The 27,830-nt window shown below is 34.5% G+C and overlaps 1 protein-coding gene across 1 annotated transcript; it reads right to left on the reverse strand.

Annotated features, from left to right (window-relative positions):
• Positions 1-9,318: 9,318 nt before the first annotated feature.
• On the reverse strand, positions 9,319-18,280 carry LOC133830308 (uncharacterized). Its single transcript, XM_062260265.1, has 6 exons — positions 17,777-18,280; positions 17,551-17,664; positions 11,013-11,093; positions 10,488-10,660; positions 10,275-10,371; positions 9,319-9,692 (listed from the first exon to the last, which is right to left on the reverse strand). Exons 1-6 carry the CDS (start codon positions 18,095-18,097, stop codon positions 9,582-9,584), a joined length of 897 nt encoding a protein of 298 aa, XP_062116249.1. The 5' UTR covers positions 18,098-18,280; the 3' UTR covers positions 9,319-9,581.
• Positions 18,281-27,830: the final 9,550 nt, after the last annotated feature.

Genomic DNA, 27,830 nt, shown 5'->3' on the forward strand with positions numbered 1-27,830 from the left:
GTTTCTAACTCTCAGGTCAGTAATACGCGACTAGTGCCGTCCCTGACTAATCAGTGCCATACACAAGTAAGCAAGCTCTGCTAAGCATTTAATATGCAATCAATGTCCACATTTATCAACCAACATGCCTCAACAACAATCATGCATGTCATATACACAGGGTGCAGTTTTCTTACCTCTGATTCGAGCGAGAATGAATAAAAGAACGACCCTTGAGAACGATTTGACTTTTAGCTCTTTAGCAGTCACCTAGTCATAACCTAATATGGGACACCATCAATAAAATGATTAACAAAGGTTCCCAAACCAAGATCTAGCCTCCGGGACATCAATCCCCACTAATCCGGGTAGTAGGAACAATCCTGAGGCCTATAACCAAGTTCTCGGGTCAAAACACTCAAACGGGCTCAAAAACACCCAAGAGTTGCGGCCCTAGCACCTTGAGCCGCAACCCCCAGCCACACCAGGGGCAAGGGCCGCGGCGCCCCATACCCAGGGCCGCAGCGCCCAACAAGGCCAAAATGCTCCACCTGCTTCTTCGAGCTAAGGTCGCGGCCCCCAACCCAGAACCAGCCAAAACTCCATCTCCTTCATCCCAAACCCTCCAAAAACATACCTAAACACTTCCAAATCCAAAAATTCTCAAACTTCCCAATGATCCAAAACCATCAGATCTCGAGGCTCAAATGAACCAAAAACTCAACGATTCACAAACTCCAATTCGAAGCTTAGAAACTCTAAAAACTCAAAAATTAAAACTTAGATTACCTTTGATTGGGTTGTTTCTTGTCAAATCCTTCGGTCAAGAAGCTTTTAATCTTTCCTAGGATCGCTATGCCTCGATCCTCGCTTGATTCCGACTCCTAGAACTCAAGATTTCTTCGAAACTGCCTCGAACGGTAAAATGAACTAACGGGAAGAGAAAAAAGGTTTTCTAACGTATGGTTCTATCTGACAAGTTACTTCAAGCTTAAGTAACCTCAAATAAAACCTAGTGCTCGAGGTCCCGAAAACACTCCCAGGGGCTTTATAGTCAAAACTGCCAGAATTTCCTCCTAATCTCAATAACTCCTAATTTATCATTAAATAACATTCTCATTACTCAATATCCCAATAAATGACCCCGTTATGACAAAACCGCTAATTTAATAATATAAGACCGCCTCATGCCGAATAGCTCGAATATATCTCCATAATAATAAGATCTCATCCAACACTCACAATATGCACCAAAATACACAAATATGCCCTCAACGGGCCAAATTACCAAAACACCATAATAATCAAATGTGGACCACGTGCATGCATATAACATCATATTATAATATAATTCACATAAACATGCATATTTATCAATTAATGGTATAATTAAAAAATTATGGCCCTCCCGGCCTACTAATCCAGCCATTAACCGCATTAGGGATTTCGGGGCATTATAACTCCAATGTGGAGTAGCCTTACAACATCATCAGTGTTAGGTGATCGGAGATAGCGACCTGCAAATACATCAACAACAGTAGAACAAAATCGCTTTAAACTTTCTAAAACAGTAGATTCTCCTATTTTGATGTACTCATCAGTAGCATCTGCTGGTACACCATATGCCAACATTCAAAATACAATTGTTACTTTTTGCAAATCCAATAACCCGAGTTTACCGACTCCATCCCTTTGCTGGACGAAGTAATTATCATGCCTTTGTATAGCATCAAGAATACAGAGGAATAAAGCACAACCCATTCGAAATATTTGGCGGAACATCAACTCTCTAAACCGAGGAGTCTCTTCAAAATAGTCGTTGAAGACATTGCGAACAGCATTTTCCCGGTCACGGTTGATAACTATATGAATTGAGCCCTTATATGACCGTTCATTGTTTTGGTGTTGAATGATGCAAAAATTGTTGTTAGTAGTGTTTTTAGATACCACTTGCTTTTCTAGATCATCATAATCTGAAGATGATGAAGAAGAAGATGATAAATAAGATGAACTACCATAATCAAAATTCATCTTTGCTTACTTAGCTGATTTGTATTTTTTTTTTCAAATGTGGTCCTTGTTTTATATTATGGACTATCTTATCTTATATTGTTTTTTTTCCAAAATTTGAAGATAAGAAATTTAGTGGTTTGATTTGGGTCAATGGATTAATTTGACTACGATCTCAACCGTCATATTGTGTAGTCAAATCATGTCTTCTCTTTTACTCTTCCCAAAAATTTGAAGATAAGAATCTGACTTTTAATCTAGGTCGATGAATTAATTTGACTAAGATCTCAACCGTCGCATTGGGTAGTCAAATAATGTCTTCTCTTTTACTCTTTTGCCAATTTTTGAAGATAAGAATTTGATCTTAACTAGCTAAGTCTCTCCTATATAATTGCATACTAATCTTTGAATGACCACACCTCTTCAACATAGTTATGAAACAATTTCTTTTTCTTCCAAAATTACTTCAATTCGAACTTTGTCAGTTGCCAAATTAAGGGGATGTGTTAACCAAATTGAAAATAGATACCCAAGTGGTGCTTCAGAACAAGATATTGTGAGTATATATCATTCTCATTTATTTGTGATTTTTAAGTTATTTTCAAATTTTATTTAATTCAGTCTCCTATTTATATTTAAACAATTTAATCAAACGAAGATGTTATTAGCACAAGATCAAAAATATAAGAGAGAGTTCAAATTTGATCACATGTGGCCCATCCTTAAAAATATCGAGAAATTTACAGATAACAAGACCAATGCACCAACTAGATTCCAAGAAGGTCATAATTTTACTTCATCCCAATCATGTTCTCCAGGTCCAGAGTCATCGACATCGGCATCCCTCGGTATGAATTCATTTGATCTTAATATGAATGATGAGGCAACCACTATTAATTTAACTGAAAGACCTATTAGTGTGAAGAAAAAAAAAACAAAGAAAAACAGAAAGGTGAGGAACAATTTAAAAAACTAATGGAGCAAAATGAAAAACTTGTTGAAGCTATAAAAAAAAATGGTAACTCAGATAGACATGAAATTCAAAGAGAAAAAAATGAAATTCAAAAACAAAAGGTTGTAGTGGCTAAAATGATAGAAGAGAATAAAATTTTATTTACAGATTTGAATTCTATAGACAACCCAGAGTTTTGTCAGTATATTCAAAACGATTAAAAGAAAAATTATGCGGAAAAGATCACAAACATCCCAACATGGAGAACAATCTCAGAATCATGGATCTCAATATCGAGCGTCTCAATATCAAGGTCCTCCATATGAATAAATGTTAGAAATAATATAGTAGAGAAGAACGAGATATACATATTAATATATTTAATTAAAGAACAGAAATATAGAAATACAATATAAAAATAAACAAAAGCTGAGGCACGCGAAACACGCGAAAGCAGATTTGCTCTCTCTACCTGAACGGTGCTAGAGGATTCGTGAGCAACTACTTCCTAGGATACAACAGCTATCAAGCAAAACGAATGCACCACTACGTCTGTGTAACGCCCTGGATAGCCAAGACCGCTACACTGTGTACTTATAAAGGTGCAAGACTCGCTAATCGAGTCAGCATTTTAAAAATGTGTCACTAAACATGTAAGAGCTAGGGTTAAAAAGGTTTTGGTCTCAAAAGACTCATTTCATATATTTAAACTGTAGTAAACATGGGATCCCATAAGAAAACAAAGTTAGAATAAGTTTATAGACTCCCAAAAATACATGAGTATTCACTAGCCATACTAAGGCAAAACAGACAGTCTTCAGGTTTCACATCCTTGCCTAAACCTCAACCGTGGCGGCCGAGCTCCTGGCTATGCACATTCCGCTCGCTGAGCTCTCCAGTCAAGGCTGGTCTAATTTGCCCTTGCCTTTACCTGCACCACGTAGCACCCGTGAGCCAAGGCCCAGCAAGAAAACATTTTATACAACTCAATCAATGATAACAGACAATTAACTCATTAGACACGTATTTCCCATCAGACAAACCACAACAGATATTCAGCACATACAATCAGATTCAAGATATAATCAATCACATATTACACCCATATCACATAATATTCAGGGCCAACGACTTAGTCCGCACCCTCTGTTTAATCCACTGACTCCGGCCCGCTTAAACCGAGCTCAGTGCATAATAAGCTGTCCTCAGCTACCAGTGGCCGAGTCGCGCCCTGTGCGATAGTGAAACCCTTGGCACCCTTAGGTCATTGGTTCACTAAATGGCTTGCATGGCATAATACCATCTTTTCAAGCATTTACAATAGGGAGCCCTTAGTCCCGTCACATATATTCAACCAGGTGCAGTTTTCTTACCTTTAGTCTGTGCAGTTATTGAATTACGAGCAACGTCTCTCAAGCACGATCCGTTCCCGAGCCTAAGCCTTTATCACCTAGTCACAACCAAAGTATAGGGTTCCATTAATACTCTGATATAGGTTTCTGGTTATAAAACTAACTCCCGGGAATCCGAATTCCACCAAGCACGGTGGTGAAACCAATCCCGAGCACACTAGACCACTTTCCCGTGCCTAAAACCCTCAAAGACTCATGTGTGCAACCAAGGGCTGCGGCCCCTAAAGCCTAGCCGCGGCCCTAGCCTCAAAACAGAACCACACCCATGCTGAACCACACACGCGCCGCGGCCCTTGCCTTGGGCGCCGCGGCGCCCTCCCATGGTCGAGCCTCCTTGGCCCTTTTTTCAACCTAGGGCCGCAACGCTCTAGAACAGAGCCGCGGCCCTCCCCTTCGTGCCCAGAAAACCCATCATTTCTAAGCCTGAAACCTCACCTTAAACCATCCCAAAGCTCCCCAACTCCTAACCAATTAATCCCAACTCCTTCAGCATGATCTAAACAACATAATTCCACAGAAAACACAGCCTAGCACACACTAATCTTCTCTTTTCAATTTCTGAAACCCAAGAGCTATAAACACTCAAACCAGCCATTCAAACCCAATTTAAAACCTCTGAACCATGAGTTGAAACTTACCTTTTCTGTTGAATCACTTCACCAAGCCAAAGTCAAGCTAAGTCTCCAAGTTTCCTCCTTAATTCTGCCTTAAGACATCAAAACCATGTTTGCTTCAACACTTAACCAAAACCCAGAATTCTAACCACAGAGAAAAAAATTAAAAGCTTACCTTAACCCTGTTTTAGTTCTTGATTAATCCCTGAGCTAAGCCTCCAAATCCCCACCTCAATCCTCAAAAATTCCAGCTTGATTCCCTTAAGTTTTCTGTGTTTTCCTTCCCTTTGCTTTCCTTGAGAGTAAGAGAGAACTGAGGTAAAAGTTTTAGTCGGTTTGTATTTTCTTCTAAAAGCTTCCCTATGTCTATCTCACTCGTTAAGTTAATCCCGAGGCTCAGGGGGGCCGGAATCGTCCCCGAGGCCAAAATGGTAAAATCCTCCAATATTCCCGCCTAGACATCCTAACCTCAAATATATCTCCATATATTTATTTTCATGACCCGATAGTCCAAATCGCTACCCGCTATCTAAAAATACCCCCGACTTATCCAAAGTCATATCTTAAGTCCCGTTGTGACTTTTCCCGCTATCTGACCCTAGAATCGTCTTGAGTCGTGCTCTGCGAACCTGTCCACATAATAATGTGGTTCTCACATATATCACATATTTATTTCATATCACATTATCACATAATATCGTCAATTATCATATAAACATTACTAAACATATAATTACTCATTTAAATCACAATTATTCCATTAATGTCATCCTGGCACACTAATCAAGGCTCTTAAGCCTTATTAGCGATTTTGGTCGTTACAGTCTGCTTAGGGAAACTCGAAACAAACATTCCCTCTATCACTAGAAAATACTACAGAGATTGAAGAGAGAAAAAAGACTAACCCTTTGTTTGGTAAGGAAGAAAAATGAGAGGAAAGAAGAGAAAAGTGGAGAGAACTCTAAAAGTAAGTAGTTTGGTAGGAGGGAAGAGAGAAGAGGAAAGAAAAATGGATAGAAAAATGTGGTGGGACCCACCTATAATATTTTCTCTCCAAAATGGAGAGAAAACCAAAGAAAAAAAGTGTGGTTTAATTATTTGAAGTTTTAATGACTAAAATACCATTTAAACGATGAGACACAAATATTATATCTATATATATATAAATTTAATGGAGTTCAAATTTTCAAAGATGTGGTAAGATTATAAAATTTTGACTTTCATATTATTTATTATTTTATTTTTTATCTTCACATTTTTATATATCTTTAATATATTGTATAGAAAAAGAAAATATATATATTTATTATATTTTAGCCTAAAAATTTTAAATATAACTTATTTATATGTATTTTATTTAGAATATAAAAGAAAAGGAAAAAAACGAATAGTATGCATTATAAAAAATTTATTTTCATGCAATTATGATAAAATTATAAGAGAAAAATATATTTATAATTAATACATAAAGATAAATATACAAAAATATATAAATATTAATATAAGGGTAAAAATGTTAAAAAAAAATTATTTCCTCCCAATTTTATCTCACATACCAAACAAAAGAAATAAAAAAAATTATTTCCTCACTTTTTACCAAACAAGTAGGAGAGAAAATATTTTTTTTTTCTTTCCTTTATCTTTTCTATCTCTTCTATATTTTCTATCCCACCTATTTTCTTTCCTCTCTCCCAAACAAAGGCTAAGTGTGTGATCCTATGTATCTGTGTGTCTTAGAATGAGAGGAGAAGCCTCCTTTTATAGGCTTCATAGAGAGTTGAAAATGTGTGTGAATCAAATGCATTAATGCTCAAATATCCAACAAATCTGAAATTTTAATTTCTGAAAATCAATTAGAATTAATCACACTTATTCTGGTTATATCAATTGTTACCCAAAGTGATATTCGAACAGTCAATCAAAATTAATTACACAATATTCTGATATCTCAATTTTGACCAAAGTGATTTGCCAAAATCAATCAGAATAAATCACACAATATTCAGATAATATCATCTTTAATTAAAGTGATTTGCTGAATCATTACCATTTTAGGCATCAATTTCTCATTCACTTAATTTTTTCCAACAATAAACTCAAAGGGCAAGAGTTGAAGATGAAGTTCAAGGATCTCAAGATCAAGGCCAAGGATCTCAAAACCCCTTTGAAGATTTTAGTCAATATTATAATTTTCTTGGCGGAGAATGACTTTTCGCACTATTAAATTGTTGTTTTAGTTTATATTACTTCCTTTTGGATCTATGTTATTGCTTTTGTTTTTAAATTTGGTGTGTTTGATTTTAACATTGACCTTTTTCTTTTTTGTATTTTGTGAGTTGTTTTTTTCATCACTTTGCAAATTAACTTTCATTTTCTTATAAATATAATTTAAATTAAAAAAATTATACAAATATTTAATTTGTGATAAATTTAAATTTTTATTAAAAACATATCAATTGCATATTTAGTTCACAATTAAATTACAACATAAACTAACTAAATTTTTACTGCAAACAATATATATAAATAAATTTATAAAATATTAATATAAAAATTAGAAGGAAAAAAAGAAAATGTTGTGGCTACAGTGTCACACCATATAGTGGGACATTGTAGCATTCCATCATTTTGAAGAAAATATCGCAGTCCCATTCAAATATATATGATGTGAAATTCACATCAAATTGGTATTTTGCCGGGTTGGATTTGCCCTAGGCCAACTCTAATAGAACTGCAAAATATAAATTTGGTGTTGATCCTACATTATATATTACTCCATTGAGACTCTAAGGGCAGCTCCAACCGAACTGCAAAACACCAAATATAGTGCTAAAAAGGCACAAAATCAAATCCAACTCAACTCTATTTATTCCATAATTTTGTTGTCAAGCTACAGTACCCCACAAAATATGGTGGAGTACTGTAGCAACGACAAAAACAAAAAGTAATATTATTTTGCTTTTTATATTAGTATCTAATAATAAATATATATTATTTTATATATAACATAAAATAATAAAATAATGAAGAATATATTTTTTGGTGTAATATTTGGTGTTGTGGTTGGAATGGAAAAAAAATATGGTGCTAAGATTCATTAGTTTTGGTATTGGTGCAACACTATATATGATGCTATGGGTTGGAGATGGCCTAAATGAGACTGCAAAATGGTGTACATGAACAGTGTCATGACATTATTGATGTGGCACTGTTCACCACTGTGATTTTTTTTTGTTTGTTGGTTTTTGTGTTTTATATTAATATTTTATATACATAAATATATGTATATTATTGAATTTGTGAGATAAAATAATATAATAATATAATGTGTAGTTTGTCGAGAATATAATAATATTGAATATATTTTTTGGTGTAATTTTTAGTGTTATGGTTAGATTTGAAAAAAAAATATGAAGTTAAAATTACTTCATTCTGATTTTGGTTCAATACTCTTTTAGTATTCATGACTGGAGTTCACTTTTAATGTGTTATTTAGTGAATGACATTCTTATGTGCGTGATCTTTTGAATGATTCTAGATTTTTTACCTTTGTCCGTGATCTTATTCTTATGTCCGTGATAATACATAAAGATACCTGTCAGGAAGAAACAAAGCTGAGTCTCCAACAAGTAAGCTTGGTTGGTTGAATGTCATGAGTCTTAATTAAAATTTCTGTAATGTTCTTCTTTTTAGTTGTTTTTTACTTTAATTGGTTGATTTCTTTCAAGAAATATAGCTATTTCTGTTCCCCTTGCGGCAAATCCTGATCTTATTTAAAATTGATATTATTTTTCCAAAAAAATATATATTTAAATATAAATTTGAGTGTCAATTTTAAAATTAGTACCATAAAAGTAGTGCTAAATTAATTTGCAAGGGGTAGAAAAATGAATGAGTAAAATTAATATTTATTGTTAAATTATCTCGAGTTTGAGATACTCATCAGTATAGGTTTATTTGAATTCAAATAAAAATATTGAAGTTTTTCTCTCTTTTTTTGTAGTTTGAAAGTTAGCTTGGGAATCTTATTTTCTTTGTAAAATTTATTCGCAAATAAAAAATATATAAAAACATTGATAATACTTTATCTTCTCATTTAAATTTGAAAATAAAAGACATACATGTGTGTCTACATACGTATAAATCAAAATACAAAACAGTGATATAAAATTTGCAAAGCATGCAATCTAATCTAGTTCTAAAAGTTAAAATAAAATAACATTTTTATTTTCTTTCTCAACTTTTTTTGAAAAAAAAAACAAAACAAAACACTTGAGGTGAATCCAAACAAACCCTTAAGAAGCTGAATTCTATCTTGTAAAGTAGAATTAGCCAACTTCTAAGCTATTGATTTATAACGTCAAACATACTATTGAGATCTCATTAAACGAAACATTCACAAAAGCTATACAGTCTCTTTACAAAATGACCTTCCCTGAGTTTATCACATAATGTTTGAATTTTTTTTCTTCATTTAGACCAACAAGTAAAGTCGATTATGTACTCCTGGTAAATTTGTATAATTTTATATAGGGCAGAATATAAGTAATGGCTAGTTTTTTCTGCTATTCTCTAACAAAATTTACAAAAGAGATTCCTGGGGCCATTCACTTTTCAAAAACTATCATCATCATCTCCAAGTATGGAAAGGGAAAATGGGGCAATGGCCACGTTAAAGGATTGTGAGCCTACCTTATCGGTGTGTTTCATCTCAAAATCACCTTCCTACATTGAAATAACTCAAACAAATTTACTTTTCATTGAAAAAATGAAAAAAAAAATTGAAAGCATCAAATTATCAAGGACACCATCTTTGTAAACAAAAGATTAAGTAAAATAAGTATTAATTAGATATACAACCATTATGAAGGTACATTTTATGATTTGTACCACTGTTATTTCTTTATTTGATTTATACCATTTTTATAGTAAACCACTCTATTATATTTTTTTAGTTTACTTGTAGACCAAAAATTATACATTGTGGTTCACTAGTACCACGAATACAACCCTTATTTTTATGTGGAACCTCAAAATTCAAATGTATTCATTAATTTTGCGCTCGGAGCATAGACATACCTTCATATAGACCCAATTCAATAAATTTCCTTTCTAAAAATGTGACACAATCTATTTTTTCTACTTCACCAAGTTCATTCATACCACACAGCTACTTTATAAGCATTGCTCTTTTGAAATTTTAATATGTTAAGCAGCCAAGAAGCTGAAACATTAAAATATGACTTCAGATGGTTCCTTGGGAAAATCTGTAATAAAAAATAGAAACATAAATAATAATCATCTTACCATTCTGCCATTGGCAGTGCATAATGGGCACGCAGATGAGTATTCGAAACTGGTTCGAGGAAGTATAACTGGCTGTTCACCAATAACACCAATCCCCCTACAATTAGAAAAATGACAACAATTCAAAAGGTGTAGAGAATTTGATTAACTTGAAATAGAAGCCGAAAAATGCACATTAATAGCATATGGCATCGAAAGGTGGAAATAACTGACCAGACATTCTCAGTTTTTCCATGGGCATCGGTTATAATCCAATGTCTTCTAAGAAGTTGCACAGAGCGTTCCGAGTTATTGGTAATTCGTATTCTGTATGCAAAGAAATAGCGACCCTTTGAAGGCTGACTCCGGCCCTCAATATACACACTCCTCACTTGAACCCTGATTCCCTGAAAAATCATAGGTTTCAAATTTAATATTTAACATTGATGAAATAATCTGATCATTTATGTTAGAAGCTTATCAAGTCTGTCTAATTATAGGAGTAATTCATTGGAAAACAATCAAACATCACTTTAACTTGCTCCAACATCCAACATACAAAATCATAAATATATTTATTATTAAAAATCCTTCCCAGACTAAGAAGAATTGAAATGGATAATCTTGAAGTTAAAATAGGAGTTAGAAGCTAGATAAACCAAATATAAGCGGCAACGTTTATATTATATTAAAAAATGATATGATTGAAATACTAATAATATTCTAATGATTTGATGAAGCATAAATTCACAACAGTACCAAGGTTGTTGCATCACTTGAGCATTTCAAAAGAGAGTGGGGTGCAATTTCTCTCAGCTCATCGCGATAGTTAGCTGCATCCTGAGAATAAGTTTGAAATGTCAGAATCTGCTATATAGTTAACTGATTTCCGAACTCAATAAAGCAACATACCAATAATAATAAGAATAAAGAAGGAATGAATAGTGGAGCATCGTCAACAGTCAAGATAGGAAAACAAAATAATTAAGAAGAGAAACCAAACAAACAATAAAGAGAAAATTAACTTCAGCATCATCTCACGACTGTTTTGCATCCTCACCAACAGCAAAACAACTTAGCAACAATCTCTATCCTGCTAATTCTCCTCACGCCTCTCCAAAAAATTTCATCAACACTGTATAGATCAAAAAACAAAAGCAGCAAAGCCTGTTTTACTGGCAGGGAAAACATTGTCTTTAATGTGAAACCAATAGTTGTACTATTGGTTTAGTAGTATCAGTGCACACAGAAACATAAAATACCAGGTCCAAGTCTTTCATGTGGGCATAAATGAAAGTTACAATGCATCCTAGCTTTTTCCCATTTCACTCTAAATTTTTCATCTTTTCTCAACTTCTGAACTGTTGGAACTTTTTGTTCAAAGTTAAAATGAATTGCTAAAAAAATTGAAAAAGTATAATTGTGTGTGATATGGGAAAAGTCCCACATAGATTTGAAACACTCTTCTAAGAGTGTATATAAGATGCAAGTGTCGTCCATTGGGGTGTGCCCCAAGGGGTATCCATTTTTGTGCAAATGGGTGAGGACTCACACACTTGACCACCACACGTGCGCCGCCGTCCAACTGAGCAGGAGGTGTGGTGTCATACTTTATTTTTTGCTGAAAAATTATTTAATAATAAAATAAATATTTTTTATTTATTAATTAAATTTTTAAGTGATCCATTTTAACTGCTATGACCACGATATTTTCTCCCACATTTGAAAAACATTTTCTTAATGTTCGACTTCTTTACATAAATCAGATCAGGAAAAACGATAAGAAACATCTTTTTCTAAGAAAACATATTCTCTTCTGAAAAATCGAATTTCTCTGAGCATTTTGAGGGTGTACAAGAGCGAAGCTTTTCGGTGCAGAGAGGTATCGCAGTGGCTGTTTTATCCTGAGGACGGCGTAGTTGATAGACTGTCGTGCACACTTGGGGCAGAGCCGCGAAACGTCTTAAAGAGAGCAACATAGTCCGCGACTCAGTGAGAAAATCGATCGGTAATTTGTTCTAATTTTATTTCAATTCGAAATTATCAATTTTAAGACGTTCTGTTCTGCTATGGCTACTACCGATGATTTCTCTGGTTTTGCCTCTGTTGATATTAACAAACCATTTCGTTTTGAGGGTTTGCACTTTAAGCGTTGGAAACAGAAGATGATTTTTTATCTGACCATGAAGAAGGTTGCGTTTGTACTCACTGCTCTAAAGTCGGTTGTCTATGAAGCCTCGACCGACAAAGACAAAGAGACTGAACACGAGAAGCAACAGAAGGACTTGGACTCCTGGGTGGAAAACAATTTCCTCTGTAAGTATTTTATTCTTAATGGTTTATCTGATGATCTTTATGACTTATAATTCAGACAAGTCAGCAAAGGAAATTTGGGAGGCGCTGCAAAAGAAATATGATACAGAAGCGGTGGGGACTAAAAAATACGCTGTCAGTCGCTACCTGAAGTATCAAATGGTGGACGATAAATCTGTGGAGGCCCAATCTCACGAAATTCAGAAAATCGCGCATGAGATTATCTCAGAAGGTATGACCATTGATGAACAGTTTCAAGTTGTTGATTTAATTGACAAATTACCTCCTTCGTGGAAGGATTTTAAAAATGTTCTCAGGCATAAGACTAAGGAATTTTCCTTGGAGAGTTTGATCATCCACATTCGTATCGAGGAGGAAGCAAGGAAACAAGACCAGAAAGAAGAAGTGCTTGTTGTCTCTAACAGCAACCCCAAGAAGTCCACACCTGCAGTTCTGAAGCCTGATGGCAAAATTTTTAAGAATCAGAACCGCAACTCGAATTCAAATTCCAACCGCAACAACCAGAATACTCCTCGAAACAACAATCAGAGTCAGAACCAAAACAGGAACCAACCTGGAAGGCAGCAACCTCCACCTAAACAGAATGACTCTGGACAATTCCTTTGTTACAACTGTAACAAGCCAGGTCATATGGCACGCAATTGTAGGAACAAGCCAAGCACTGCTCCGCAGGCTAACTTGACTGAAGAAGCTTTTATAGCTATGATTTCTGATATCAACCTTATTGGTGGATCAAATGGGTGGTGGGTAGACACTGGCGCTTCACGCCATGTCTGCTATGATCGTGCTATGTTTAAAACATACACTGCTGCTGATGATAAGAAAGTGTTGTTGGGAGATTCCCACACCACTATTGTTGCTGGGATTGGGAATGTGGAACTTAAGTTTACCTCAAGAAATACTTTATTACTGAAAGATGTAATGCATACTCCTAAGATGAGAAAGAATCTGGTTTCTGATTTTCTGCTTAATAAGCCTGGGTTTACTCAAACTATTGGGGCTGATTTGTACACCATCACTAAGAATGGTATTTTTGTTGGGAAGGGTTATATTACTGATGGCATGTTTAAGTTAAATGTTGAACTCAATAAAGTTTCTCCTTCTGCTTATATATTGTGTGATTTTAATGTTTTGCATGCTAGACTTTGTCATGTTAATAAGCGCATTATTAAGAACATGAGTAACATTGGTTTAGTTCCTAAAGTGTCAGATAACGATTTTGAAAAATGTGATTTTTGTAGTCAAACAAAAATAACTAAGACACCACATAAATCAGTTACCAGAGAATCTAAGCCTTTAGATTTAATTCATCTAGATATTTGTGAACTTGATGGAGCATTAACTAGGAATGGTAAACGTTATTTCATCACTATTATTGATGATTGTTTTGATATACTCAATGAAAAATAAAAGTGATGCACTTGACATGTTCAAATTATTTGTGACTGAAATTGAGAATCAATTCAATAAGAAAATAAAAAGGTTTCGAAGTGATAGAGGAACTGAATATGATTCAAGCATGTTTATTGGGTTTTATAATTAACATGGCATTGTACACGAAACCACTGCACCATATTCACTTGAAATGAACGATAAACTTGAAAGAAAGAATCGAACTTTTACTGAATCTGTTGTGACTATTTTATTGAATTTTGGTGCTGCATCTCATTGGTGGGGTGAAATTCTTTTGATTGTTTGTTATGTGTTGAATAGAGTTCCTAAGTCTCAGAGCAAAGTTTCACCATATGAGATCTTGAAAAATAGGCAACATAACCTGTCTTATTTTAGAACGTGGGATTGTTTGGCTTATGTTCGTATTCCTGATCCTAAGAGAATTAAGCTAGCAAGTAGAGCCTATAAATGTGTATTTATCATATATGCAATTAATAGTACAACATATAGGTTCTATGATTTAAATGTACATGTTATTGTGGAATCAAATGATGCTGATTTTTAGGAAAATAGTTCCCTTTTAAATTGAGAAATAGTGGGGGCGCATCTACTGGCAACATTCCTACGATTAGGAGTAATGAGCATATTGAGGATAGAGAATCAGAACCTAGGAGACGTAAGAGAGCTAGAGTTGCTAAAGATTATGGTTTTGATTTCCGTGTCTATACATTAGAGGAGGCTCCTGCTAACCTCCAAGAAGCTTTGTCTTCTTTAGATGCTTGACCTCTGGCAAGAAGTCATAAATGATGAAATGGACTCTCTTGAGTCTAACAATACGTGGCAATTAGTTGATTTACCTCCTGCTTGTAAGCCTATAGGTTGTAAGTGGATTTTGAAAAAGAAATTGAAACCCAATGATACTGTTGATAAGTACAAGGCTCGCTTGGTAGCCAAAAGTTTTAGAGTGAGAGAAAATATAGATTTCTTTGACACTTTTTCACCTGTTACTAGAATAATATCCATTAGAGTTTTGATTTCCCTAGCTGCAGTTCACAATTTAGTTGTACACTAAATGGATGTTAAGACTGCCTTTTTGAATGGTGAATTCGAAGAAGTGATCTATATAGATCAAACTGAAGGGTTTGTGATCCATGGCCAGGAACATAAGGTTTGTTAACTGGATAAGTCTCTATATGGTCTTAAGCAGGCACCTAAGCAATGGCATGAGAAATATGACAATTTAGTTATCTCACATGAGTTTAAAGTGAATGAAAGTGACAAATGCATTTATTATAAATCTGAGAATGACATTTGTACTATTGCATGTCTATATGTGGATGAGTTGCTCATTTTTTGTTCGAATATTCATGCTGTGAATTCTGTGAAATCTCTGTTGTGTGCGAACTTTGATATGAAAAACCTTGGAGAAGCGAATGTAATCCTTGGTAATAAGATTATTAGGTCTGAAAAGGGAATCTCTTTGGATCAATCTCACTACATTGAGAAGATTCTAAAGAAATACAATTACTTTGACTGTAAACCTGCTTGCACACCATATGATCCAAGTGTTAAGTTATTTAAGAACACTGGTGACGGTGTAAGACAGTCTGACTATGCGAGCATCATTGGCAGTCTTCGATATGCCACTAATTGTACTAGACCCAACATTGCATATGTTGTGGGATTACTATGCAGGTTTACTAGTAGACCTAGTATAGAGCATTGACATGCTATTGAAAGGGTCATGAGATACCTTAAGAGAACCATGAACTTTGGATTACATTATCAGAAGTTTCCAGCTGTTCTTGAAGGTTATAGTGATGCATACTGGAACACTTTGTCTGATGACTCCAAAGCAACAAGTGGCTATATCTTTAGTATAGCTAGTGGGGTTGTTTCTTGGAAATCTAAGAAACAGACTATTTTGGCGCAATCCACCATGGAGTCTAAAATGATAGCACTAGCTACAGCTAGTGAAGAAGCAGGTTGGTTGAGAAGCCTGCTAGCTGAGATCTCTTTATGGGAAAAACCAATACCAGCTGTGTTGATCCACTGCGATAGTACCGCGGCTATTGCAAAAATTCAGAACCGTTATTACAACGGTAAGAGACGACAGATACGTCCTAAGCATAGTACCTTTAGAAAGTTTCTCTCAACAGGAGCTATTAGAGTGGACTATGTACGCACTGATGATGATAACTTAGCAGATCCTTTGATAAAAGGATTAGCTAGAGAGAAAGTTCATAAAACATCGAAAGGAATTGGACTATTGCCCTTAGAATGATGAATCACTCATGATGGTAACCCAACCTAAAGACTGAAGATCCCAAGAACTAGGGTCAATGGGTAATAACAAGTTGTGAAGTGATATGAATTGGATCATGCTATTTCCATTAAAGCATATAGAAGCATGAATTCGTGAAGCGATGAGAGGATGAGTTAATAGAAACTCTTAATGAGATCTATACTCTATGTGGAGTGGAGTACCGAGCTACAGGAGTACTCTTGATAGACTCACCTATGTGAATGTGAAAGTGGGGCCGCTTCTTATGGAATTTAGGGCAAAATTTCTATAGCATTCACTATACTGGGATAGACGTGCATGGCCATTAACGCACGGGCTTTTGATTACACCCTTGAAAGGTTGGTGCGTGGTACGATATTAGAAATAGAGTTCAAGACTACGTGTCACTCTAGTATAATCTAAATCGTATTCATTACGCAAATGTTCAAATCGAAAGATACATTTGTTTATGCACAATCTTATAGATTCTGATATTGTTCGAGAAAATACTTTTTTAAAAAATTCAAGTGAGGGAATTGTTGGAACTTTTTGTTAAAAGTTAAAATGAATTGTTAAAAAAATTAAAAAAATATAATTGTGTGTGATATGGGAAAAGTCCCACATGGATTTGAAACACTCTTCTAAGAGTGTGTATGTGTATAAGATGCAAGTGTCATCCATCCATTGGGGTGTGCCCCAAGGAGTACCAATTTTGTGCGAATGGGTGAGGACTCACACTTGACCACCACACGTACGCCGCCCTCCGACTGAGCTGGCAGGTGGTGTCATACTTTATACATCTTTTTCTAAGAAAACATAGGTATCGCAGTGGCTGTTTTATCTAGGGACAGCGTAATTTGTTTCGGAATTATCATGAACCAAAAGCACATGTACTACAAACAAAAAAGTTATTTTATGGCAAAGTTATTTTATAGCAAAAAGCTTATATTTGTACATCTTTTAAACTTCTGCTTATATTTGTACATCTTTTAAACTTCCCCTAATCCCAGAATGTACCCAAATGTACCCAAAATAACTGAGTTTTAAACGTTTAGATATCCTATTAGCTCAAAACCTCCATTCTTAAGGAAAAAGGGAAAAGAGACCGGCACAACCAAAAATAAGAAAAACATAAATTACATTAACAAAAACAATAGCTCTGTATAAAACTACTAATTTGGATCGAAAAACTACTATTCTGTATCAAACCCAACGAAATCATTAAGTGGAAACTAATAATTTGAATCCTAAAAGAATAAGCTTTTTCAAAGCAAGCAGGTGATTTACCTCGAACCTTTCATCTGCAACTGCCTCCTTAATCAACCTTCTTAGTCGCAAAACCGGCTCCTCTTCTTCGAATAACTTCAACAAGTCGCGAATCCTCGCAGCCTCTTCATAGTCCTATAACTTCCAAAACATATATATAAATATATGTTTATATATACACATAACTCTCTGATTGGCATCCGATAAAATCCTAATAGAAAGAGTGGAAAATACCCCGAACCCTGACCTCAGATTTTGCCGCCACTTCCATTTGCTGCTTCAACAGAGCATAAGTTTGGCTCCGAGAAAGAAACGAGCTAGACTCGGTACTCGAACTCGAGCTCGAGCTCGAACTCCGACTTCTTCCTCCGCCATTGGCATCCCTATCCGAAGAACTCGCCGTAATCCTACAACCCCTCCAATTCGAATCTCCGCCTCCATAAACAAACCTTCTCGTCCCGAACTCCAATTCCGAGACGCCATATCTACCTCGACCCGACGCCATACACCCCGTCGCCGTCACCTTACCGTTAAAATCAGCGAAAACTTTAAGACTCAGAGAATGCATTCTTATTCCTGTCAAAACTTTCCCTCACTCTCATTTACTTTCCTTCGGGGTAAGAAATTTTCCCGGAAAAGCGTATGGTGATCGAACGAAAAAGGGGCACGATTTGAATCGAAAGCATGAGGGAGTTTCAAGCTCTGTGGCTATGGCTTCGGGTGAAGGGTTAGCTCTTTATTCGCACGTGTTTTTAGGGATATATTTATATATATCGAAAATTTACGGGTTTTTCTTTTATTGTTATCCATTTAAAAGTTGAAATTACCAAATTAGATGTTGGCGTTGTCGAGTTGTGAAAGAAATTGGAGGGTAGTTTGGGTATGAACGATTGAATCTTTTGTTCTTGATTCCTTCCTACAATATAGTACTAATATTCTATCAGCATGATCCATTATCAGAGTCTGAAACAAATCCCTGGTTCAGAAAGAGACACGTGTCGATTTGTGGATCGTCTAATTGCTTTTGGGCCTTAAATGGGCTCTCTTCTAATCAGCTTGTGCGTAGCATCGAAAGTAAACAGTACTAAGAGAAATTAAGAAGGGAAGTTTATAAAAATACCTAAACAATTTTTTAAATATACTAAAAGTATGGAGTTTGAAAAAAGTTACAAAAATATGGAGATGCATCATCTTAAATACAGAGTTATTTTTTTGTAAACAAAATTTACAAATTTGTAACAATACAATTTTTTTGTAAACAATATTTATAAGTTTGTAATTAAAATTTATAAATTTATTATATGTTACAATTTTTTAAATAAAAAAAAATTGTAACAAGCAGCAACATAATTGTTACAAACTGCTATCTCTATATTTTTATAATTTTTATAAAATTTCCTATTTTTTCAATTTCTTTTTAAATTTGTAGTACTATGTGTAATTAATCTAATTGATAATTATTATGGTTTTTATAATAAAAGGAAAAAACTACTTTTTTTCATGATTTTGTAAAAAAAAAATTATTGATAACGTAATTAGTATATATACTAGTAGGAAGTACTATCGAAAAACATTTAAAGTTATAATTTTCATTTAAAATTTGTGGAATTTACAACTGTTTTTGCCATTTATTTACTTACTAGATACAAGCAACGTGCAATAGGCATGTTTGCTTCATTTTATTTATAGAATTTATTAATTATTTTTATTAAATTTATATTAATGTCATATAAATTTTGAAAAAAATATCCTATTCTAATTAAATAATTTATTTATTTTTGTTTAAATTTATATTTGTTCTAATTCTTGAATTTGAGAGTGACAACTAGAGATTATATATTATATGTTTAATGTAATATTAAATATTATACGTGGATTTTAAATTTAAGTTTTTTGCAAGTTTTAAAAAAAAACAATTTATTGCTAATTCACAGTAGATTATATTATATATTTAATATGATATTAGTCTAATAAGTGAGTTTAAGTTTAATTAAATTTTATTTAAGTTATAAAACCTATGATTTTATTATTTTAAAATAATTTTCATTGTAAAATATCTAAAAAAATATCATATTTTAATTTGTTTAATTATTTATTATTTTTAAATAATTATCATTGTAAAATATCTCAAAAATATAATATTTTAATTTGTTTAATTATTTATTATTTTTAAATAATTATCATTGTAAAATATCTCAAAAATATTTCTTTTATTTTATTTTATTTAAGTTAAGTGTTTACAAACTACCATTAAATATAAGAATATTTTGTTAAATATAAGAATATTCCGTTAAAGTTAATATTAAAAAAATAAAAAAAATTGTTAAAACCAAGAATTTCCGTTATCTACACACTTATTATATAGAAGAGATATAGAATTTGCAATTTGTTTACTTATTATTTAAAAACTCATTTTTATAAAAATCTCCCTTAAATTTCATACCAATTCTAGCTTCATATGTGTTAAAATACTTTTAAATTAATAAGAAACTTAACAAAAACTATTTTATACACAAAAGATTGTTTGCATACCTTAGTACTTAAACTACTTTTAACTACTTTAAAGTAACACTTTTAACTACTTTTTAAAGCATATACATAACAAAAAAAAGTTTGGTCCTTTATACAAGTTAGAAGAATATTGAATAAATTAATCCAACAACTTAAATAAATTCGCAAAACATAACTTAATTCCATTAATTTTTTTTAAATAATTGTATCTAATTTATTCCCTATCTTCATCTATTTTAGTAATATGTTGACTATGCTTTTCATCAACTAAAAAAAAAAGAATATTTACGTGGTTAAGTAGTTAAATCTATCTATATCCACGAGTCACTTTTATTTAATGATTATTCTGCGGTTAAAGCCTTGAAAGAAATTTTATAAAACTTTGAGTACAAATTTGTGCGTAGAAAATAAATGATTATGTCCAGACTATTTATAGACCCGATTTACATAATATTATTCTCTTAATTTTAGGAAAGTTACAAGATATCTCATTTGAATTTAAAATACAAATGAATATATTAAATACAATCAAATATATTAATTAAAATAAATCCCTTAAAAATAGGATTGTTTACACACGGTTTCAACTAAGCCCACAATTATAGAGGTTTATAATTGTGAACACGTTGTTTCCTCAACACATCTTCGAGCTTGCAAGATGTTTCGAGCTTAGCATAATAACAACGTCGCCTCCTCATCTATCAGACTTTCGAGTTTGTTCTCTGGAGGAAAAATTTGCCTTCGAGCTCACATGGCAGGCTCGAGAGTCAATGACGCGGCATCTTAAAGTAATGAACTATATGCGCAAGTAAACACTCTGAATACCCTTTTGCATATTTGACTTCCATATTCGCGAGCCTACATTTTGAGGCTGCTTTTTGTATCTCAAAATTTAGGGTGTAACATTTTGTTCCCTCAAATGTATCTTTTCGAGCCTCGTGAGAAGAAAACTTTTGAATTTCTCTTTCAAAAAATGTGTCCACCTACCACACTCGAGTGTGGACAAGCGTCAGTGTGAGAATGGATATCAAGAGTACTCAAGTGTAATTACCCAAATTTCTTAATAAGGCTTAGGGCCTTGATTAGGAGGCCGATAGGACCATTATTGATTTATTATGCAATTAAATAATTATATGCATGTTTAGGTGTATTAAATATGCATGTGAACTAATTTTTGATTAATTGGGTGATTTATATATTTTGGCAATTTCGGGTATATTTGGCATATATGTGGCATGTGTGTGGTGCTTCATTATTATTTGGTTATGCTAGGGTTACTCAGCACGAGACGATCCTAGGAGGTAAGCTAGTGGGAAAGTCACAGCGGGATTTATACTTGACTCGGAGTGAGTCAAGAGGTATTTAGCACATTACCGGGATATTGGGTAATGAGATTAAATATTTGATGATAAATTGGGAGAGTTAGTAAGATCATAGAGAAATTCTGGGAGTTTTGACTATTTTACCCCCGGGGGCGTTTTTGGGACCCCGAGCATTAGGATTTTGCTTGAGGTTACTTAAGCTTGAAGTAACCTGTTAGAATTATAAAAGAACGTTCAGAACGTTCTCTCTTCCTCCTGTTCCCTTTTCGATACCCGATCACCTTTTCGAAGGAAACTTGAGTTCTAGGACTCGGATTTAAGCGAGGATTGAGGCATAGCGATTCTAGGGAAGATTAGAAGTTTATTAGTCAGAGGATTTAGCGAGGAATGACATAATCAGAGGTAATTCAAGTTTTAAGTTCTTAATTTTTAAAGTTTTTAAGCTTGGATGAGATTTTGTGTTTTGATGAGTATTTGGATGAATTGAAGCTTGGGTTTTATTGGTTTTGGGAGATCAGGATGTTTGGGAACTTTAATTTTGAGATTTGGATAGGTTGGGGTCGGATTTGGAGCTTTGAAGCTCGAAGAACACGAAGCTGAAACACGGAATTTCTGGTTTGGGCGTTGTAGCGCTAGGGTGGTAGTGCTATAGCGCTAGGTGCTCTCTTTTGGGGGGGTTGGGTATATTTGTAGCGCTGTAGCGCCCAAAGGTAGCGTTGTTGTGCTACACAACCTTCAGAAATTAGCTTTTTGGTACTTTTTGGGGTTTTGACCTGAGGTCTCGGGGGATGATTCCACCACCCTGTTTGGTGGAATTGGAGGTCCCAAGCGCGTGGGATTGGTCCTGGGATTGGGTTTTGGAACTTGAACTCATTGAAACACCGTTTATGGTTGTGACTAGGTTATCGCTAAGGGATTGGAAACAAGATCGTGCTCGAGGGTCGTTCATTGGTAACCTGTGCTTGGACCAAAGGTAAGAAAACTGCACCCAGTATGTGATGCATGTGATGCATGAGATACATGTGATTAGGGCATAACATGAATATTGAATATGGAATTGATCAGAGCTTGAGTCTCTGTAAATGTGCATGATCACCATTATGCTAGTGATTGTTAAGTAAGCGTGCTGAATGCCCTACATTTAGATATTTGACATATGATATATGCCTGGTTGCATTGCTTACTTGTGAGTGGTACTGACGTATGAGTCAGAAATCGACACGAGTCGTATGGTATTGGCTTAAGAGTCAAGAATGGCATTGATGTGTTCAACACAAGCCGAAATGGTTTGTTCTAATCAACATAAGCATTGAATGAATCATCATGAGCATTAATACTTGACCGACCTCAAGTTTGATGAAAACTAAAAGCATTTGTCTAGTCTAAAGGCTAGTTACTTAGAGCCAAGGCCAAAAAGGCTCAGGTGACTGCAACTTCACATGGCTATGGGTGTTGAGCCCAAGTTCGTGACTCACTCATTAGTCACTTATCTGATTATGGTGCAGAGCCCAAAGTGTGACTTTTTAGTCACCCATCTGATAGGGTGCGGAGCCCAAAGTGTGACTCACTCATCTGATTAGGGCTACAAGCCTCAGCATGATTACCAGAATCTCAAAGTGTTAATCACTCATCTGATTAGGGCTACAAGCCCCAGCATGATTACCAGAATTTCAAAGTGTTAATCACTCATCTGATTAAGGCTACAAGCCCCAGTATGATTATCAAAATCATAAAGTGTTATTCACTCATCTGATTAGGGTGCAGAGCCCAAGTGCATGACTTAATTGTCACCTATTTGAGTCACTTAATTTAGATGGACACATTAGCCATCTATTCTCATTATGACTTGAAAGTCATCTATACAAAGGGCAGGGCCCACAATTATTATTTAGACTTATTTGCATGCATGAATAGGGCTATTATTGCTAGGCATGCCTATTATGATTTAGTAACATGTTATTACCTGTTCGGAGCATATTGAGTTTTCTTACTGAGCTTTGGCTCACGGGTGCTATGTGGTGCAGGTAAAGGAAAAAGAAAGTTGGACCATCCTTGAGTTGGAAAGCTTAGGTGACGATGTGTACATATGCGGCTGCTCGACCACCACGACTGAGGGTTTAAAGAGGAACTAGGATTAAACCCTATTTTGCCGCTTAGGTCGACTGGTTGTAAATATTTTATTGCAATTAACCTTTAAATTATATTTTTGGGATCCCAATATATACGATAAACGTTTTAGTGAAACGTTGTATCTTTGACCAAAATTTTTAACCATAAGTCGTTAATCACACTTAGTTACACGATTATGATCAAATGGCTTGGTTAGCAAGTTTAGCACTAGTTAAAATGCACAACGTAACGGTCCCTGGGTAGTAGGGCGTTACATCAAGTACTCTTCTTCTGCCCACGTCCCTTCCTCTTCTACTTTTTGCCGCCAATTTTTAAGGTTAAATGTGGTCCTTCGGGTCACTTTTTAATTCATTTAGCACTCCAGATTTCCCATCAATCACCACCTCTTTGCCTATTTAAACCCTTCTTAACCCTTTCTCTCCATTTTCACCTCTTCAAAATCCAGAGTTCTCTCGCATGTTCTCTAAATGGAAGAAATCAAACACCCCTCACCCATTTGATTCCACATGATCATCTTTGTTCTCAATCTTTTAGTCGACTCTTTTCTCATTTCCTCAATCAACTTTGTGTAAGTTTTCTTCACATTGTTTCTTATAATATCTCACATGCATGAGTTTTTTATTTATACTTTTTCCTTTGTTCTTGACATGTTCTTGGAACTTTTCCTAAAAACTTATTGAAAAAGTGGGTGTTTAATCTGTATGGGTGAATATTTAGGGAAAAAATGTGTTTTTTGTAAGGTAGAAATGATTAAAAATGGCATTCTTCATGAGTTTTGAATATACTAGATGCGGGTTTCTTGTTGAACAAAACATAGGGCTTTAGAGTAAGGTTTTGACGTGCATAAACCAATAATAACCCTATTTTGGGTAACTACCATTTTTTTCCTAGAAAATCGGGATAGCCCAAATTACGAATTAACTACCCACTTTATGTGGGTTCAATCTCGATACTTCGAGCTGGATTCGACACGAATTACTCGAAACTTCTATCTCGTTGCTTCGAGCTTACTCTTTTATTTTTAATTCTCAAGATATTTCATTTTTCACATCTTTCTAAATAATGGGCCCTCGCCCATTCCTTTCTTGTTAGATGGTGCAGTACTCGAAAAATCAGTGGGGGCTCGGCCTTGCCATTCCTTATCATCCTCATTCGCCTCGAGTCGAATCTCCTTTCACTCAAAACCAACGACAAATACGAGAGCACAAAGAACATCTCGACCTTGAGGATACACGTGTCAATTTTGACGTCAAATAATTGAGGTTGAAGAAGGAAAAAGAAAAAAAGTTGCGGTTCGTCGTTTATTCTGATCCCAACCTTGAAATCCACCAAATTCCTCTAGACCCCAAGTTTAGAGTAATCGTTGCTTACCATCAAGACGAACTCTTCTTCAAAATTATGGAGAGTTCTTCAAGCCAACCCTCTAAACCATCAGCCCCAAAAATCACTTCCCTTCTTGCCTCAAAGAGTAAGTTTTTCAAAGTTGACCATTATAAGAGTTCCATTACCACTACGAGATAGAGTTCAAACATTTTGCCTCAAACTATCTTGGGAATTAATGTGTCAAGTTCCAGAGCCCAACAAAAGAAGTAGCTATGCTCCGGGTGAAGTCGACCCGAAAAGGAAACTTAAGCTCGCAGCTTGGAGTCACAAGCGTATGCGAGCTGGGGCACTCCTGCCCTTAATAGATTACTTCAGCAAATTTACCGATTGGATTGGTATTGCTCCCTTCCAACTCCAGTCCAATTCCTACCGAGTTTTAGCGACACTTTGGTCGCTTTATCACGAGATGCAGTGGAAAGGACCCTCTGTTAGGATTAATTCTCTAAAAGCATGTAAAGACGTTTTATTGGTTTTTAATGAAAGTATAATTTTATTATATTTAAATATTATAATTATTGTTTGAATTAATTATATAATAATATCAAGAAAATTCCCTATTTATTCATGAGAATATGATCTTGTATTAGTACGAGAGGATTAAGATCATATATAATGAATAAAATAGTCAGTAACATATTAAAGTAAGGAATCTTTAATGAATGGTTACTAGTACGGTTTGCTAAGCATACGAGATGCAAGTAATCTAGATTCAGATTACTGCTGTGGATAGACATCTTAGTAAATGTGATGTATATAATAGAGATTATGTATGACGTTATTGATGAGAATTAATTATCTTTATAAACTTTTCGTTTGACACAAAGATTTAATTCTTGTTATAATAGATGATCATTTGTATATCAGTCTAAATCCTGAGTATTCATGAACTCCTGTTTATTAGATCTTTTGATTCACTTGGTAAGGTTTCTTAGAATAATGAGGCTAATGACTTTTGTTTTGGAGATTCGATATCATGGATGGCTGGGAACATGAATTACAATATTGGAATCTATGCTTTCCTAACAGATCGAATATTGGTTCCCTTAAGGGTTGATTCTGGAACCGAATAGTTATTGAGCTCAAATCTATAATTAGATTATATATTAATTATTCGCTAGTGAATTAATGGTACTTAAGGATCAAGAGGTAAGTAGAAGGGTAAAACGATAATTTTGACCAGTTCTAATTAATGAACCAATAATGGAGGATAGAACTACATATATTGATTATTTCAATGGACTACTAGAGAAAACTCTGTAAATATAATTCTATAAATACTTAGACTGCAATTCAATATTTATAGTGGAGTAATCATGGAATTAATAAATAAGATTATTAGATTAAAGAGTTTAATTAATAATCTAGTTTATTGGAGCTTCGGATTATAGATCCAAGGTCCCCAGATCACCTCTGTCCTACATTGTCAAGGGTAAGGATGTCAAAAGAAAAGATGAAGTATTCAATACTTCTAAACAACTTGAGAGCAGTAAAAAACTTTATACTTTATTTTATATATTTTTGTAGAAACTTTCATATATTAAAGATTTATTCCATTCTTTTGCAGAGAATACTACTACTTCTAGTGCTTGTCCAAAATGATTCTAGTGCTCGTTCAAAATATCTCCATTAGATTCCTACTTATCTCTTAAGATTGGTTTGTTTTCTTCTATAATATTTGTTGTGTGATTTTATTATTATTTATTGTGTTACTTATAATATTTTAAAACATATTCTAAAATCATTTTCATTTTGCAGGAATCTATGGCATTTGGAAATTGGAATAAACTTTTGAAGTTTATTTTGAAACAAGTTGGACTTTAGATTCTTGGAACTTTTTAAATTGTGAGCCTTTCATGGACTTTTTTATGAACTTTTTATGGACTTCTTTTGGACTCTATTGTTTTTAGACTTTGAAGTTTTTAGACTTATAATCATGAGACTTTTTTATGGATTTTATTATCTTATTAGGTTTCTTGAGATTTTGGATTTTGGAGAATTTAATTTGAATTATGAAGATCTCAAATTAAATTCAAGTGATCTATTTTGTATGAGGATTAATAGTTTTCTAATTTTTTTCACAATATATAACTTTGTATCAACTCAATCCACCCAACAAACCACACAAAACCACCCATAAAAAATCTGCCCAATTTGCTCACTTGTTGGGCAATTATGAGTTGCAATTTTCAAAAACCGCCAAATAAAAAATTGCACAAACCGCTCAATCTGCCAGTGCACCCGTACCCAATCCAGATCATTGGTGTCCCTTGTCGCTTCCCTTAATTCAACCAATACAAGTCCCATAATCCCCAAAATAATGACAATGGTCCAGCTACTATCCCAGTGCCCACTACCACCTCAGTCCAGCTACCCCCAACCAACTCCCCCCAGCCAAACCAGCAATATTTATTGAGATCTCCCGTGGCCCAACCTAGACCAACCACATCTTCCACTGCCCCATCGGTCACTACAATCCAGCCCAACAATTCATCTCTTACACCTTCACTACCAACCTCTCCAATTCCTCATCCATCTCTCTGCATGGTCACTCACTCTAGAAATAACATTCACAAGCCCAACAACAAGTACAACTATCATACCACTATCCAACCTAAACCAACTGAATCCACTACCGTAGCCCAAGCTCTTAAAAATCCTCTTTGGCAGCAAGCAATGGTTTTTGAGATGACGACATTACATAAGCTCGGTACTTGGGAATTGGTGTCTCCCGAAAATAGTCGTAACCTTGTCAAATGCAAATGGGTGTTTCATATCAAATATAAACTTGATGAGAGTATAGATCGTTATCATGCTCGTCTTATTGCAAAAGGATTCCAACAATGGCCCGACATTGATTATATAGAAACCTTCAGTCCGGTCGTAAATTTGGCCTCCATCCGTATTCTTCTTAGTCTTGCAGTTGCAAACAAATGGCATCTACGAAAACTTGATATT

The sequence above is a fragment of the Humulus lupulus genome, chromosome 4 (genome assembly GCF_963169125.1).
Source record: "Humulus lupulus chromosome 4, drHumLupu1.1, whole genome shotgun sequence".
NCBI lineage: Eukaryota > Viridiplantae > Streptophyta > Magnoliopsida > Rosales > Cannabaceae > Humulus > Humulus lupulus.